The sequence below is a fragment of the Culex quinquefasciatus genome, chromosome 2, assembly GCF_015732765.1.
Source record: "Culex quinquefasciatus strain JHB chromosome 2, VPISU_Cqui_1.0_pri_paternal, whole genome shotgun sequence".
Taxonomy (NCBI): domain Eukaryota; kingdom Metazoa; phylum Arthropoda; class Insecta; order Diptera; family Culicidae; genus Culex; species Culex quinquefasciatus.
Genome location: NC_051862.1, coordinates 43,176,814 through 43,194,180, shown reverse-complemented (window position 1 = coordinate 43,194,180; position 17,367 = coordinate 43,176,814). Strand labels below are relative to the sequence as shown.

General features: G+C 34.0%; 1 protein-coding gene across 1 annotated transcript; it reads right to left on the bottom strand.

The window, feature by feature from the left end:
- Nucleotides 1-5,386: 5,386 nt before the first annotated feature.
- Nucleotides 5,387-5,707, bottom strand: LOC6049654 (solute carrier organic anion transporter family member 1A5). Its single transcript, XM_001866340.2, has one exon. The coding sequence runs from the start codon at nucleotides 5,705-5,707 to the stop codon at nucleotides 5,387-5,389; it is 321 nt and encodes a 106-aa protein (XP_001866375.2).
- Nucleotides 5,708-17,367: the final 11,660 nt, after the last annotated feature.

The following is a 17,367-nucleotide window of genomic DNA, read 5'->3' as shown; positions in this document are numbered from 1 at the left end:
ATCAACAATTTTAATTGTTAAAATTTCTGGGTACGGTCTCTCCGTGTACTAAGAATTTTGAAAATTCGTCACTTTTTGTTCACTAAAATGCCAAAATCTCGGCTTTGCGTGGACATAAATTGAATGTTAAAAAAAGCAAAATGATCTCCGTAAAATTTCCTATAAGCTGAATGCATTAGTTTTGGCTGCAAAATTTTTTGGCTCGTTTTGGGGAGTGATTTTTGAAATTTTTTAGCTGAAAAATACAAATTTTTCCCCCTAAAACGCCCTGCTATGCCCAAACACAAGCTTTTATGGATCATTTCTGTACAGGAATTTGTTCAGGGGACATTAAACTATAACTTGAAGCCCAAGGCGACCAAATTTGAATGACTTTAGTATGATTGCTACGCGCATTTCTGAAAAATACTCGAAAAATGCACTTTTTTCATTCAAGCTCCGCGCGCGAGTTGTAAACCATTTTTGGGATTTTTTGTTGTATGATTTTTTTATTTTTTGTCGTACAATTTTCTAGTATGCAAATATTAAAAACTTTTGAAATGCTACAAAAATTTTGGCAGAGAAATTACGAAAAAAAAATCATGCTTGCAATTGACACAATTGTGTTTGGGAGGTAATTTGTTTGAGTTAGCACAAACGTGACCAAGTCTTTGGTACAAAAGAGTGCAAAATAATTTTATTGTTAAAATATTACAAATTCTTTGATTCAATGTTCTATTGTTACGAGTTGATTAATGTCAAATGCATTTTGAGATAGTTTTTGCTTAAAAAAATGAACAAAAAGTTTGAAATTAAGTTATTTTTTGCTTTTCCTTGTCAATGACCAGAGCCAAGGACAACAAATTGAAATAATTTCAAACAGTCTAATACTGTTAATGTTTTCCTAAAAACCTCTTTATTTTGCAACTGGATCAAAATGTTCAAAATCGAACATCAGTTCAGTTGACTGACAATTGACAATTGAAAATAATGGCAAATCTAAATCTGGAAAAATCAGCAGATTTTTATGAAAAATAGATTTTGTGTTTCAAAATGAATAAAACTTTCACACCTCTGCCTTCAAAAGTGACCGATTCAGCGGACAGAGAGCCCATCAGCACTTCCAGAAATGCATTAGCGCATGGAAATGAGTTTTCTCGCAAGGCTTGAAGAAAAATAAGAAGAAGAAAAAGGCATCTCTCATCTCTTCACCGTCAGTTCATTCCAGTCTTGCCTTTTTGATTTTGCAGTGATAATGGGGCAGGGTCTTCCTTTTTCATTCGAATTCGCTCGGCCAGAACGGACACTGCTTTGAAGTCGGTCCCGGGGACAATCTTTCTCATCTTGGTTTTTTTTCTGATGAAAGTAGGGCCGGCCCCGGTTTTTGAAGATGCATTAGCTAACAATTTAGAAGCAAATATGATCGATTGGGTTTCATATTCTCGTTTTGGCAGAAAAGGAAGGGAATTTAATCCAATCAAACTCGTTCTTTTCGGTCGGCAAACATGTGCTCACATGTGTGTCTGTGTGTTAGTTTATGCGGTAGGTTTTTGTTGTCTCCGGGAAAACCCTTCAAAGATGATGGACGACTTTCCCCTTCTCTGGCATATCAATCCTATCAGCCTAAAAACGTTCTGGCTTGTGCGAAATTTTATGTGAGTGGTGAGTGGTGGAAAATGTGGACCAAATTACGTTATAATGTGTGTTTGCACGAACTCAAAAATTAGGCGATGAGTAACTTGAACTAATCATAGTGTGGTTGTCCTTTCTGATGAACTAAAAAGAATTAAAAATTGATTGTTCACTATTTTTGCCTCTTTTTATAATTGCATCCTTTGTTTATAAAGTTAAAATAAGTTTTGTCTAAATCTTCAAATTAGGGCCTCACCAAATTTTGCTCAATTTCCCTTGCAATTTCCGTTACCTTTCAAACCCACAATAGTGCTAATTGATAGACCTTCTTGGAAGTCTTCCAATTTTCACAGCAAAGAACATACAAACTTGGATCAAAAAATCAAATTTCTCCATTTTAATTAGCGCTTTTCATCACCGCATCCAAACCCAAGTGACGATGACTGAAATTCCTTTTATCTCGCTGGCCAGCACACTTTTCATCATAATCTTTAGACAAGCTGCTTTTCCGTGGCTCGTGACCGGAAAATATTTTGAGGAAAATTTGATGTCCCACCTTAATCACACCACCTCCACATTCTGTCCACCCTCCAATAGTCTCTTTATCTAGGGATAATTTTCACGGGGGTGGGGAAAATATGTGTGCCAACGACGGTTTTCACTTTCGCGGGATGACGGTGAAAATATTTCAATTAATGAGCAAATGATTAATGGCCTCTCGTTTTTGGGTGACGTGAATTTCATTAATTTAGTCATTTCCAGTCTGCTCAGGTTGACGTCAATTTCGCTTTCAAATTGGGTGCGGTGTTGTTTGCACTTGCTATAAAATGCTCGCTTTTTGACAGTTAAGCGCGCGCCGCCATTATGGCAAACGGATTTTTCACATTACGGAAGCACACTTTCTCAGAAATAGGGCAAAAACGTGTGTGCGCACGTGTCAATCACACGATGATCTATGGGTTCAGACGGTCATTCGATTGCGATTTTATTATCTGTGCAAGACAGGCTCGGAAAGGGTCCGGTTCCTTACAAAACAGCATCCTTTCGATCCTTTCGGCTCGTCTTCACATCAGCAGCAAAAAAAAAAAACGGGTCGTTGAAGAAGAAGGAGTGTTGTGTCAGAATCACGCATGGTTGCCGCCGAAAAAAGGGAAAACTCTTCACCACAAGCACACACACGCGCTCTCACACATACACGCTTAGACTCACAAATGAAGGATATCCAAGTAGGCCGAAGCTTTGATTGATTAGCGGAAGATAAAAGGCATCATTCTTTTCAATTTCTCCTTTTGGCACTTTCGCACTTTTGCCTTTTTCTTAAGCATCGAAGAAATGGGATGAGTAAAAGGGCTCAATCGTTGAAGGTTGAACTTACATTTCTTTGAAAAATGAAAAAGGATTCATACAATTTTATGATTTTTTTCCTAACCTTGTCTTACACTTGGCTTTTAACAAACTTTATAGAACAATGAAAACAGCCCGGAAAACTCACATTTTTTCCGGGAAACTCATCTCATCTCATTTCATCTCATCTCATCTCATCTCATCTCATCTCATCTCATCTCATCTCATCTCATCTCATCTCATCTCATCTCATCTCATCTCATCTCATCTCATCTCATCTCATCTCATCTCATCTCATCTCATTTGGTTTTGGTTTTGGTTTTGGTTTTGGTTTTGGTTTTGGTTTTGGTTTTGGTTTTGGTTTTGGTTTTGGTTTTGGTTTTGGTTTTGGTTTTGGTTTTGGTTTTGGTTTTGGTTTTGGTTTTGGTTTTGGTTTTGGTTTTGGTTTTGGTTTTGGTTTTGGTTTTGGTTTTGGTTTTGGTTTTGGTTTTGGTTTTGGTTTTGGTTTGGTTTTGGTTTTGGTTTTGGTTTTGGTTTTGGTTTTGGTTTTGGTTTTGGTTTTGGTTTTGGTTTTGGTTTTGGTTTTGGTTTGGTTTTGGTTTTGGTTTTGGTTTTGGTTTTGGTTTTGGTTTTGGTTTTGGTTTTGGTTTTGGTTTTGGTTTTGGTTTTGGTTTTGGTTTTGGTTTTGGTTTTGGTTTTGGTTTTGGTTTTGGTTTTGGTTTTGGTTTTGGTTTTGGTTTTGGTTTTGGTTTTGGTTTTGGTTTTGGTTTTGGTTTTGGTTTTGGTTTTGGTTTTGGTTTTGGTTTTGGTTTTGGTTTTGGTTTTGGTTTTGGTTTTGTTTTTTTTGTTGAAGAAATACAAAAAAGGCATTATTTGCAAATAACAATTTATTTCATTTTCTTTCAAATTGCGTTAATCCCTACACTCCACAAATTCCGCCCCAATCAAAGCTTTTATCTCCTCGATGATGGCCGTCTCCTTAGAATCAATGGTGCACTCATTCTCGGAGAAGTTGAACTCCTGGGCCGGATGTGGACACCGCGTATGGTAGTCCCAGGTGTGGAAGCAAATACCCCGTTTTGCCCTGGCCACGTCATTGGTGGACGATGCTGCCATCATCCCGGCAACCAAGGTAGCCAGAAAGAAGGATTTGAGCACGAACGACACTGACCACATTTTGAATGGTTCAACAAGATTGAGAAAGGGTTTTGTTGGATTACGACTTTTTATAGTAAATGAGTGAAATGTGCCATAAAATTGATAATGTCAACCGAGAAAACTGCGATTTTAACACTTTTCAGCTTGTTTATCGGATAAAAGTTGGAATAAATTTCACATAACAAAATGAACTCTCAACCGAGCGATACCACTCTAGATTGCATCCTAATTGTAATAGTTTTTGTTATGATACATCAAATCCAGGGATGCCACTTGTTTTTTTTAAATGTCTGTAAAAAAGTCTGTGTATGTCTGTGCATTTGTCTAAAATTCAAATATATCAATTCACAGTCATTGAAATCCATCAGAAATTGCGTTTTTAAGCATTTGAAGGCTAACGAATTAAGTTTCTACAAAAAAGATTACAAAATAAAAATTTAATGAAGTTTTTTAAAAGTCTGTGGAGGACCGGCCTGTGGCTTAATGGCTACGGCTCCCGCCTCATAAGCGGAAGGTTCCGGGTTCGATTCCCGAACGGCCTCCTTGAAATTATTCGACTATAATTGAACTTTGAATATACAAAAAACGCATGGAAACAGGTGGGATTCGAACTCACACCTTTGGGTCAGATGCTCTAGCCACTCGGCCACCGAGGGGTTGATACCCCTTGAGTGAATTAATCCGTAGTGGTGAAATAATGTCACATGGTCATTTACTATATAATACAACAATCCCTTTCCCAACGATTCCCCTACACACACTACACACCATATTCTATAAATAACTCGAAGTGGTTGGTACGGTATGTCCTCACTTCTTCTTCTTCCCCTGATGATTCCATGAAATGTGGGTTCCGTTCATAGAATCTGTCTCTTGCGGTTAATGCAACGCAGTAGACCGGGCCGCTTTAGTGAGTGTTATACATTTCAGGGGTTCTCGAAAGTACTGCAATCATTAATAATGACAAGAAAGAACTTGAGGCGTAATCTAACCATAAGTTCTTCCCGGATGCTTTCTTCGGACTGGCTGCGCTTGTGTTCGATTAGATTAGATTAGATTAGAAGTTTTTTAAAAGTCTGTGCACCTCAAAAAATGTCTAACACAAGCTCAAAAGTCTGTGAAACACAGACAAATCTGTGTATCTGGCATCCCTGACCAAATCATACAAATTTTACTAATCAACCCAGTAATGGACTATCCCATCGAAGAAAAGTAAAATCAAAAACCAATAAAATATAATTTTCTTCGAAAATCATCAACTTTACATCCAATTTCACAACTCCTTCTCGTGACAGTCGCCGTACCGCACAAACGTCACCTTTTGGCGCGTGCTATAATTTTGACAGTCCAGCAGGCACCGGTTGGGGTAGGTGTGGCCGTCGTCGCCGCAAACCGGGTTCCAGTTGTGGGGACAGTCACAGTCCAGCGGGATGTCCTCCAGCGGAATACCCAGCTCGGCTGCGGACGGAATGTGCGTCAGTGTTTCCAAGTGGAGCTCGTCACTGCCGGTGGACACGTGGAGGAAAAACAATAGGGTTAAAGTTGTTACGTGCCATAACAGGCCTGCTGAGACGAGACGAACGTTGCGCGACATGGTTCAACGGTAACTGAGGGTTAATTTGGGACGGTAACGCGCAGGTAACGGTTGGCGTTACTGATTTGGTGGGGAGAATTGATTTAGTTTGCTGATAAGTATATGGAATTGAGTAGAGTTTAGAAAACAAAACAATTGTTACTAGAATTCAGTAGTAGTTTACAAAATGAACAGAGCACCTTATTTCTGGGCATTTCTCATAACTATGTTATTTATTCTGGAAATAGTTTGGTCTAATCCGTGTAATTGTCGTTCTAAGCATGAACCAGTTTGTGGAGATATTGGAACTTACAACAACAAGTGTTTGCTGAAATGTGCTGGAGGACGATTTATGTATGAAGGGCCATGTTACTGAAATCTACAGCATAAATAAAAAAACACAACTAATTATCCTCGAGTTCAGTTTTTATTTTTTTATTCTAATAAAATGTTAATAACACCATTTTTTGCATCTTTTGATCAACTATAAGACTGTGTTTTTATAGCTTTATGAACAGTTCTTTATGTCAAATTAGCAATTTTGCACCATTATTTTCACAACTGTCTATACAATTTTTTAGGCTGGTCATACAAAACGAGTAAAAAATGTTGTATCACAAAGTTTTTTTTTGATTAATTGATTTTTATTGAAAAAATTAGAAAATTTCAAAACAGATCATTTTTTAACATTAAAAATTGGAAAATGATTGAATAATTAGGTTCTTTGTGAGGCAGAATCTCAGAAACTAATTTCACTAGTTTCAAAGTTCCAGAGAGATTTTTTTTTTAAATTATTTAATTTTTAATTTTTAAAATTCCATAAAAAAATCAAATATTTATACCCAAAATTAGCTGCAGCTTGAAATAAAAAATTCATTGGGGTTGCTGAAGGGTTGCTTTGGTTCATCAAAGTTTTAATCAATAAAATTCGTTGAGTTTTGAAAAGAGGCATGTTATACAATCGCAACGTTGGTTCTGATATCACAATAAAAAATGCATCAAAATTTTAAAGATCTCACAACTGCTTAGCGTTTTCAATTCTTGCATATTTTAATTTCATGTTTAGTTTGTTTTTTTAGATTATTTTTTGTTTTATTTAGTTCTACTTTTTTGATCATTATTGTAAAAAAAATCAACTTCATGGTAGTCGTCTTATTTCATGCCTCTCAAACCATCACATTTTTAAATTGTTTTAAATGAGTTTAAAGTCAAGTTTAGAGGTATTTAAACTCTAACCATTCACCAAATTTCACTAGAAAATCGTCACCATGGCTAAGCTTACCATCTTCTGCTTCGCTCTCATTTTTGGCCTCCTTGTGGTCCTGCAGTCGATGTCCGTCGAAGGTGGTCCACCACCGGTGAGCCAGTGTCGGTGCCCGAAGCGACCCGGTCCCGTGTGCGGTAGCGATGGACACGTGTACTTTAACTTTTGCCAGCTCAAGTGTCTGGGCAAGGGCAAGGTTAAGCCAACTATCAACAACGATTGTCGGAGGAAGCCGATTTGAGTTTTGAATGCAATTTGTACTGGAGCTTAAAAATGCGATTTTTATTGAAATACATATTGCAATTCTGTTTAATTTTATTCTTGTTTTCGTTTATAGTTTTTTGTATTTTTTTTTGTAATTTAAAATTTGGGTAAATCGTTATAGGGGCCTCTTCGATCAAACAAGTTTTCATAAAAAGTTCACAATAGTCTATAAAAAATAGTATCTGAATATCCTACAATGTGTATCTTAAGGACGGAATTTCTGATAAATTTGGTTTCTTCTATGTGAAATTTGGACAAAGTAGGTACAGTCTAAGAAAAATTAGAAAAGAGGATCAAAAAAGACTAATTTAAGCCGTGACCCAGCAAAGGCAAAACGAAAATATTTGGCAGCGTAGGCAATTTTTTTCTGAACAATCAATACGTTGAGATCAAGCGAAAAATAACTCATTTTATTCTAAGATGCAAAATTGAAATCAGAAATTTTCATAAAGTGAACCGTTTTTGAGGTAAACCCATCCAAAGTTTGATTTTTGCAGAAAAAAAGATTCCATTTTGTTTTCATTAGTGCCCATGGTTGTCCTAAAAATATTCATTTGAAGAAAATTTCAGAAAATTTTCAAAAAATATACAAACAATATATAAAAAAGAAGATTCCACCTCTGGTTGCTGAGGTCCAGGTACAAATATAAACTTTTCCAAAAACACCAAATTCATCATAAATTCTTTTATCAGATACAGATTCTGGCTGTCCAATTTTCCCGGGTTTTAAATTTCCCGGGAAACGGGAAAAATATTTTTGAAATCCCAGGAATTCCCGGGATCCCGGGAAATTTTAAAACAGTAATATATGGGTCATTCCACCTGAAGTGTGCAAGAAAAAATGCAAATTTGAAAATTACCATCTCCGATTCTGCTCAAATTTGGCAGAGCTGTTGAGACTATCAAAACATGCAAAAATCCCGAATTTCATCCAAATCGGACCACCCCCTCCATTTTTGTACCCTCCCAAAAAATCTACTTTTTGGCGATTTTTGAGCAAACCTCCTAGTTTCAAACGGTGATAGTTCAGGAACCACAAATCTTAGAAGGTCGGTCTTAAACTCAATTTTGAAGGAAATTGGACGTAGAATCCATTTCCGTGATCAAAATTTAGATTAAAATATTTTTTCTACCTATATTGCGCAATTGAAAACTTTAAATGGCCGTATCTCAAAACAGCCCTATTTATTTTTTAGATTTGACCTCACCATCGTATTCCCCGTCCGATTTTACATAAGAATCACTTATCGACAGAAAGGAATATGTTTCGATCCAGAGATATCGAATTTTAAAGTTTTGAGTATTTGAGATTACCTTTATTTGCTTTATTTGCCGCATCTGCTAGAAGCACTCGGGCGCGCTGATCAATAACTACTACCTGGTTATTTATTGAAATAAGATTTCATCTCAAATAATAATTAGCAAATTAAGCAAATGTTTAATGTACACCACTGTAGGAAACTGCTGTAAACTCCTAAATTAACAAAAAAAAATAGTATACGGTGAATTTGTGTGTTAGCACACAGGACAGAGCAAGAACGACACGCAATACAGGGCAAAATGGAATTCCCGCAAAGCTAGCAGGAAATTGCAATTGATCTTGTAAGTAACGATACATTATCGTGTTAAAAATTATAAATCAACATGAATAAAACTCTCGTGAAGCATAATTAAGGAGGAGGATTTCTGGAAAGTATTAAACTGAAAAATGTAAGAAAATCACAAAGATTAATCTGATTAAGATCAGATTCAGTGGTGTTGATTTCGACACCGTCCGAACAATAATCTTTTTTTTTCGAAATCTTGGAAGACGATACAGCTGCTGTCCACATGTATCAGAAGTATATGGTTTTGTTTTTGAAATTAATTGTACCAGAATTGAAAAAAAAATCATCAATTATTCAGACGAAACTGGCTCACAATATAAAAATCGATTTAATATGATCATGCTCAATTTTTCAAACCGTAAGGCAGATTTTGGGGTTTTTGTTGAATGGCACTATATCGATACTGCACATGGCAAAAGCTCTAGAACCCATGAAAATTATTTCATCTACTACAGCCAGCTCTACATTTGTTCTTGCTTGAAATAAAAGAAGAAATAAAAGAAATAATTTGATTTAGTGGGAAGAAATGAAGAATTAGGAAAAATATAAAAATAATAGATAAATAATGATAAATTTTTGAAAATTGTATTCAGAAACTCTATAGCACTTGCAAATAAATATTAAAAGTTCAAATTTTACTTAATATGGTTCAATGACAGTGAGATCAGGAAAAACATTGCATTAAAAATTACCCAATAAATATTCCTTAAACAAAAAATAGATTGTTCAAGGTATTGATTATCTCCAAATCATATAAAACTAGAAAAATAATTCATCTTACAGAATGCCAGGTAGTAATTATTGATCAGCACGACTGAGTGTTTCTAGCATATGCGGCAAATAAAGCAAATACAGTTAATCTCAAATACTCAAAACTTTAAAATTCGATATCTCTGGAACGAAACATATTCCTTTCTGTCGATAAGTGATTCTTATGTAAAATTGGACGGGGAATACGATGGTGAAGTCGTATTTAAAAAAAAATGGGGCTGTTCTGAGATACGGCCATTTAAAGTTTTCAATTGCGCAATACAGGTAGAAAAAATATTTTAATCTAAATTTTGATCACGGAAATGGATTTTACATCCAATTTCCTTCAAAATTGAGTCTAAGACCGAACCTCTAAGATTTGTGGTTCCTGAGTTATCGTCGTTTGAAGATAGGGGTTTCGCTCAAAAATCGCCAAAAAGTCGATTTTTTGGGAGGGTACAAAAATGGAGGGGGTGGTCCGATTTGGATGAAATTCGGGATTTTTGCATGTTTTGATAGTCTGAACAGCTCTGCCAAATTTGAGCAGAATCGGAGATGGTAATTTTCAAATGCTGTTCCGCTTCAGGTGGAATGACCCATATATGTTTTCATTATATTTGTCATGTTATTCAAGCTGAAAATCGTTAAATTAACTCAATACTATTCACTGGTGATAATCTTTACTTCAATCTAAACAATGAATAGAAGTTTTATAATAGCTTGCAAGGTTTTTTGTTTGTTCTTTGTTGTGCTTTGGTTTGTGATTGAAATGAAATAAGTCTCTTATAAGTACATATTTTTAATTATTTTTATAAGTCAGACTAGAATTTTTTTAAAGCTTTTTAAATGTCTAAAATGATAAATAAAAAGAAACAAACAAAATTATAGATGTTAAATTTTAGATATGTTTACAAATTCATGTTTTATATAAAGAATATTTTACAAATTATCTAAAATCACTACCGCAACTGAGAAAAATCGGGCCTACATTCTAAATAAATTCATGAGATTTTAAAGCATTTTCTGGGTTCGATTCCCATCTGCTGCAACCTTCCATCGGATCTGGAAGTAAAATGTCGGTCCCGGCCTTGGTTGTTAGGCCGTTAAGTCATTCCAGGTGTTAGGAGTCGTCTCCATGCCATAAGTACAAACAACACACCAAACCAAGCCTACTCCGGTGGAATCGCTGGCGGCGGTTGGACTCGCAATCCAAAGGTCGTCAGTTCAAACACTGGGGTGGAAGGTTCCTTGGAGTAAAAAGAGGTTTGGGTGTTCTCCCTATTCAAGCCTCCGGACTCCTAGGTTCGAGCAGAAACTTGCAATAGAGACCACAAAAGACCCGGTGGTCGTTAATGTGGATGGTTTGATTTTTTTTTATTGTCTTGATTTGCCAATGATGTTTCATGAAAAATAATTTAAAATGTTATTATTTGTTTAATTTAAAATCATGAATAGAAAATTTCAAACCTTTTTAAAATGAATTAATTAATGCTGATAACTAGAGTTTTCTTGAATAGGTTATATAAACTTGTGTAACGAAAAAGCTTAATGGACCTTTAAAAAATACCCCTGGATATATGCTAAATATTCTATTTTTATTTATTTTATCGTTGTTCATCTATTTCTACAAAAGAAAACCCCTGAATTCCTTGACCAAAATTTGATATTTTTTTCCAGTTTCGGGAATTCCCGGTTTTGGAAAAATCCCGAAGAATTCCCGGGATGGACACACTACTGGCTGTCATGTTTTTATGGAAACTTGTATGAACAAACCAGTGACGCAAAATGGCTTTTTGGTCATAGATTATGCCCGTACAAAATTTAAGGCAAATACAAAAATACAAAATAAAATTTAAGAAATCCCAAAATTTTGAAGAATTGCACAACAAAAATTTCAGTAATAATAATATAAACATGAAAAACTAAAAACTAAAACGTTTTTTAATCCATCATTAGGTGGGTGGTGCCTTCCTCACATCAACAAAGTAATAATGAAAATAAGTTTATGAAAAAATATATATATACCTGATACAGACTTTTCCAGAAAACATGCAGACTCTCTTTGAAGCAATGTGGCAACCAGGCGTTTCGCATCTGGCGCGACTCTCGCACGTAAACAAAAAGACCCGACTTTTTGAGGTTATGCAAAAAATCACCCTTTTTTGTATCTACAAAAATGGTTTTCTTGGCATAACTTTTTAAATACTTTACTAAACTGAATAAAATTTAATAGGGTCTTAGGGGACCCCAAAACGAACGGAATAAGACGGATCCGGCCAAAATCGGTTCAGCCAGTTCTGAGATAATCGTGTGGAAAAAAATCATGTCTACACACATCCCCACAGACATTTGTTCAGAATTTGATTCTGAGTCGATAGGTATACGTGAAGGTATATCTAGGAGGTGTATTTAAGAAGTTCATTTTTCGAGTAATTTTATAGCCTTGCCTTAGTGAGGTGAGGAAGGCAAAAACTCACAAACGATTGTTTGAACCCCAACATATTTTTAAGTGATCTGATTGTATTTGAAAATAAGCAATACACACCAGATTTTTCCAAATTTAGGATTTTGAAAACAAATTGAAAAAAAAAATCAAAATACTTACAGAAACTATTTTTAAAAACACGAGTGAACTAGGCGCTGTTCGTGTTCATGTTTTCAGGCTTAAAAATGTGGTTTGTGAATATATATTTACTACGTTATTTTTCAAAATGCTGTTGCCTTCGTGCAACTTTTTAAATGTTTTGGTTTTTTTTTCTTTTTAGCGAAAAGTCCATTTGATAAAATGTCACTAACATTTTGAAGATTTTTGTAAAAAAAATCAACGTTTAAGCCATTTGAAAATCGAAGTATTTTAAAAAATGTAAAAATTGAAATGTTTTAAGTTTCTTCATACGTACAATATTATGATTCGTTTGAAATACTCACAGTTGAATGTTTGTCTGAGTTTACAAAATTTTGATTAAATGCAATTAAATAAAGGTCTCAAATTTTATCCAATTTATTACAACTAGTATTCTTCATAAAAATATCGATAGTTCAATAATTTCTTATACAAAATTTAATTTGAAACTGGTTTTACTGAAAATACCTATAATATTTAAGAATTCTTGAATTTAATTGTTATTTTAAAAGAAGGGAAATAGAAAACAATTTCTTTCATATTTGTCTGTTACGCTCATAACTTAGTTTTCTTTTCATAATTTTAAAGTTGAAAAATATGATTAAAAATATCTACAGAAATTAGTTAAATGGAAACACAGTGTAGCAAATTGATTCGGTTGCTCATTTTTTTTTTTAAATTAAATTTGTACTTATTTAACTCAAATATTCTAAGCAAGCTCTCCAGTATCCCCAACCACAATGCCCAGCATCACAACAGCCGCAGTAATTATTTTTCTCGTTATTTCCTCTATTGGAAATCAACTTGCCCGTGGTGAAGACTGCGTTTGCACCAAACAGTTGGAGCAACAGTGCGGAAAGGATGGCAAAACTTACAGCAACAAGTGCTTGCTGGAGTGCGCGAAAGTCGAACTGCACCACGAAGGAAAGTGTGAAGTGGAAAAAGTTGAAAAACAAGTTGTCTGATGAAAAGTTTGCAGGAATTCGAAGAAAAAAAAGTTTGGATGTGAAATAAATCAAAACTATCTTGAAAAATCATTTTTTTAATTTTCCAATTTAAAGCATCAACCGTACTGACATCTTCCAACGTGAGCCAACTCCACTCCTAAGCAACGCATTGCACAATCGTTCGCATAGGTGACTCCATTTTTTCCACAAACCGGTTCATCACGATATGTGCACGTTAAACATATTTCGTACAAATCTTCCTGAGCAAAAGTTTGAACCACAATTGTGAAGAACGCAAAAAATAGTAAAACAAAGAGATGTGAGGTGTTAGTCATGATAATTGTATTGTAACTTCTGTTTCTTGAAGATTTGAACCCTTATTTATACAATAATTCGATGCTACAATTTCTTATCTAAGCTTGTTTTAATCAATTTCAAGCTTCGATAAAAAGAAGCTTGCAATATAGTTTTTTTTATACAAACTCAAACTCAACCCTAAATCCCCCATAACAAAACCCATAAAGTGATAACTCATATGTGCGACTTCCGGACCCAAAAAAAGGTTAACCTATAATTTGACCACACCGCGGTCGATTTATTCATACGCCCGATAAAAAGTGGTTTATAGTCCGCACCCCCGAAACCAAAACTAGGGTAGAGTAGTCATCAATGAGACACGGGGAACAATGATAAAATGGCTCTCTCAAGTCGTAGTTTCAACCAATCAGGCTCATATTTGGGGGAAAGGTGTGTCTACTGGATAGACGTCTGCCATAATAGTGGCTTTGGTTATGGACGCTCCCTTGACAAGTTATTCATAAATGTTTGATTCTGGGGTGTAAAAGTAAATTATGGACAAACAATATTTTTTCGCTCGTAGGCTGCCATTTACACCAAAACTAATATTTCTTCAAATTTCTTTCGACGTTCCATAGGGACTAAGTTGGGCTACAATGTCCTTTCATTAGATTTGGCCAAAATTTAGAATATACCCAGAATCCAGGTCTGTCTCATTGTCCCCCACTCTTTTCGGCCCATGGGTAACAATGAGACACTTTGATTTTTCTTCAATAAACTTTTCAAAATCGATGGAAATCTTTCAAAACATGAATTAAAAGTGATTTTTGGCATATTCATAGAGTTTAAACTTCATTTAACCAAAAATACAAAGTTATTTGGTATTAATATATGGATTTTACAAAATTTTAATACTTTTTAGTGTAACTTTTGTTAATAAAAGTTTCATGTTGGCAAAATTGCTCTAAAATGTTCAAGGCAAGTCACCTGCAATGGAACAATACAAAAACATGATGTTTTGCTAGAAAAATGTTGATTTTCGTAGAGTGTCTCATTGTTCCCCAGCTGTCTCATTGTTCCTGCCAAGTGCGTCTACAATGAGACAGTTGAATAACTCTGGCTGTAGACGTCAGATCGATCTCATATTTTGGTCAATGTTAGAACACATTAAAAGAAAGATAATGCAACTAAAAGCTCATTAAAAAATGCTGATGAAAAAATTAGAAAAATCGTTGAATGTTGAAAACCAAAAGTGTCTCATTGATGACTACCCTACCCTACCCTTTTCCACACGCGGGAGAACGCGTCCTAATGTCCTGAAACGCAGCAGCCTATGACACAACCACCCGCCAAAACTCACCCCGAACGGTGTTGGTCACGTTTCCCAAGGCCTACTAGTAGTTCCCTGAAGCTAAGGCAGAAAGAAAGGTTCGACCCAATAAATTCACCTGTCGTAAAAAAAGGAGAGCAAGAAAACGAAAGCAACTCGCAGGATTCTTGCTCAAAGAGGTTAACCCCTCGAATCCGCTGACCCACCGAAAACGAGGAGAAAAGACATTATAAAGGTTCCTTAAATTATATTTCTGCGGTGAGTTTATCCTTTTCTTTGCCTCAAGTCGTGGGGTGGGTTAAGCCAGGCTATTGGGCTGAGGAGCTGGAAGGAAGGATTGCAAGGTGCAACTACGTAGCTTAATTTTTCATTACATTTTTATTTTAGAGTTTTACAAACAGATTCGAATTTAGAACATGCATATTTTTAGATTCAATCAAATATGTCTAGTTCAAAATTGCTAAAAACATTTAAAACTAAATTTCAAATTTCAAACCAGGCTTTAAGTTTTAAAAAATTTGGAAACAAAAAAAAACAAAAAAAAAACAAAAAACAAAATACTTCAAACATCAAAACAGCCATAGCAGTATTAAATAAATTGCAAAATATTTATGAATTTAGGCCGTTGCAAATATTTTTGAAAGTTTATGTCGCTACCCAACCCCCTTCAATATTATCTTGAAAAATCAGGGGGGGGGGATTTGTTTTTGGAAAAATAACTTTCCATTTTTTTAATTTAGATTTAAAAGTGCTTCCCGGGCAGACGGTAACAACAAAATTCATGCCATTTGAATAACAAATACTGTTAAAATAACAGAAAATGTTATGGCATCTTCTTGAAAAATCCATTTTTGCATAAGAGTTTAATAACACTTTATGTTATTATAACAAAATGTGTTATCGGTCTGTTATTCGTTGAATGCCAAAACAACTTTGGAATAACATTTTTTGTTATGGAAGAATAACTCCAACTGTTATTGGGATGATCGGAACAGTTGTTAAAATAACAAAAAATAATAACAAAGTTTTGTTCGAAGAATAACCAAAAATGTTATTGGTCTGTTATTACAATAACAATCCAATAACAAAAAAATCATAACGATGAATAACAAAACTTGTTATAAATAACATAAAATGTTATTGGCCTAATATTTTCAAATATCAAAAAATGTTATTCCAACGTTATTACCGTCTGCTCGGGTTAGATTACTTCATATGCTTCATGATTGTTTTAAGAAAGTTTCGAAATCGCAATTGCCCTAAAGTTTAAAAGAGATCAATTATTTTTCACATTCATTGTTTTTAAGTTGCTTTTTTTTATTTCAAAATTATTTTTTATTTTTTTTTGTATAAAATATATATGTATTTATATCTTCAAAAAAAATCTTTTATAAATTTATTTCAACTTTTCCTATGTTTATTTTTTCTTTTATCAAGTGATCCATTGTTTGAAAATAATATGAATTTATTTATGAACATTTCCATGAGTTTGATATTACTTCAAACATGAGCAGTCTAAAAAAAAATACTTCATACTTGAACACGTAACTTGCAAGAATTTTTCATTATTTTTTTATAAGCGTTGAATTTTTTAAGAAGACATAATCTATTTATGTTCAAGTGTTTTTTCATTTATCTCTGATCAACTATTGGGGACTATCCACAAACAACGTGGAAACTTTTTTGGAATTCAACCCCCTCTCGTGGACAATTGTCCATACAAAAAAATATAAGTATGCAGCGTGGACAATTGATTTATTTACATTTTCCATTAAAAATCAATCCAGCCCGCCGATCGGACCAGTTTTTCACTTGAAAGTTACTTAAAAACGAAAATATTAAAAATAAGCCAAAAGGCCTGGTTTAAAGATATTGCAAAAAAAAATGATTTGTGTATCTTTTTCAAACAGAAATATACACAAATAATTTCACATTTATTAATTTTTTTTTCTAAGAAATACGGCATTTTGTTAAAAAAAAATGAGAATATAATTTCAAAATTATAAAAAGAGATCTACAAAATTCTCAACAAAAAAGATTTTCTCTAAGCTGCATAAAAAAAAAAGAATTAAATTTGACATAAAACTAAGTAGAATCTTTTTTAAATTGTTGTTAAAAAATATATGGCAAACTGAATATTGGCTTTGTTAAATATGGCGTGTTGCAAAAAAAAATAAAATAATTTTACAATAAAAATTGTAATGAAATTTTATTTTATTAAAAATTAGAGCTTTTCCAAAAAGTTAAAAGATATCCATTTTATTTGTGTATTTTTTTTTTTCAAATATCATTATTACGAAAAAATACATTAATGTTATTTGATGAATTGATAATTTTGAAGAGTTTTGGATAAAGAAATACGGTATTTTCTAAAATCTTAAGTTTATTTTCTTGAAAACATTAAACCAGTTTCTTTATAAAATTTTGCATAGTTTGATACTCATTGTTCTTACCTTAAACAAAACTTGTTTGGAGAAAATTTAGATATTTTATGAAACATTTTTGTACAGTGAAAATTTTAACAGAATTTGTCGTCGATTAATACCCTATTGCAAATTTAGAAAAATTAAGAAGGTTGAACGTGACATGGTTTTGGAAG

What these genes read in the sequence shown, in the direction of transcription:
- LOC6049654 (XM_001866340.2), bottom strand. Translation starts at nt 5,707, where the DNA reads ATGTCGCGCAACGTTCGTCTCGTCTCAGCAGGCCTGTTATGGCACGTA.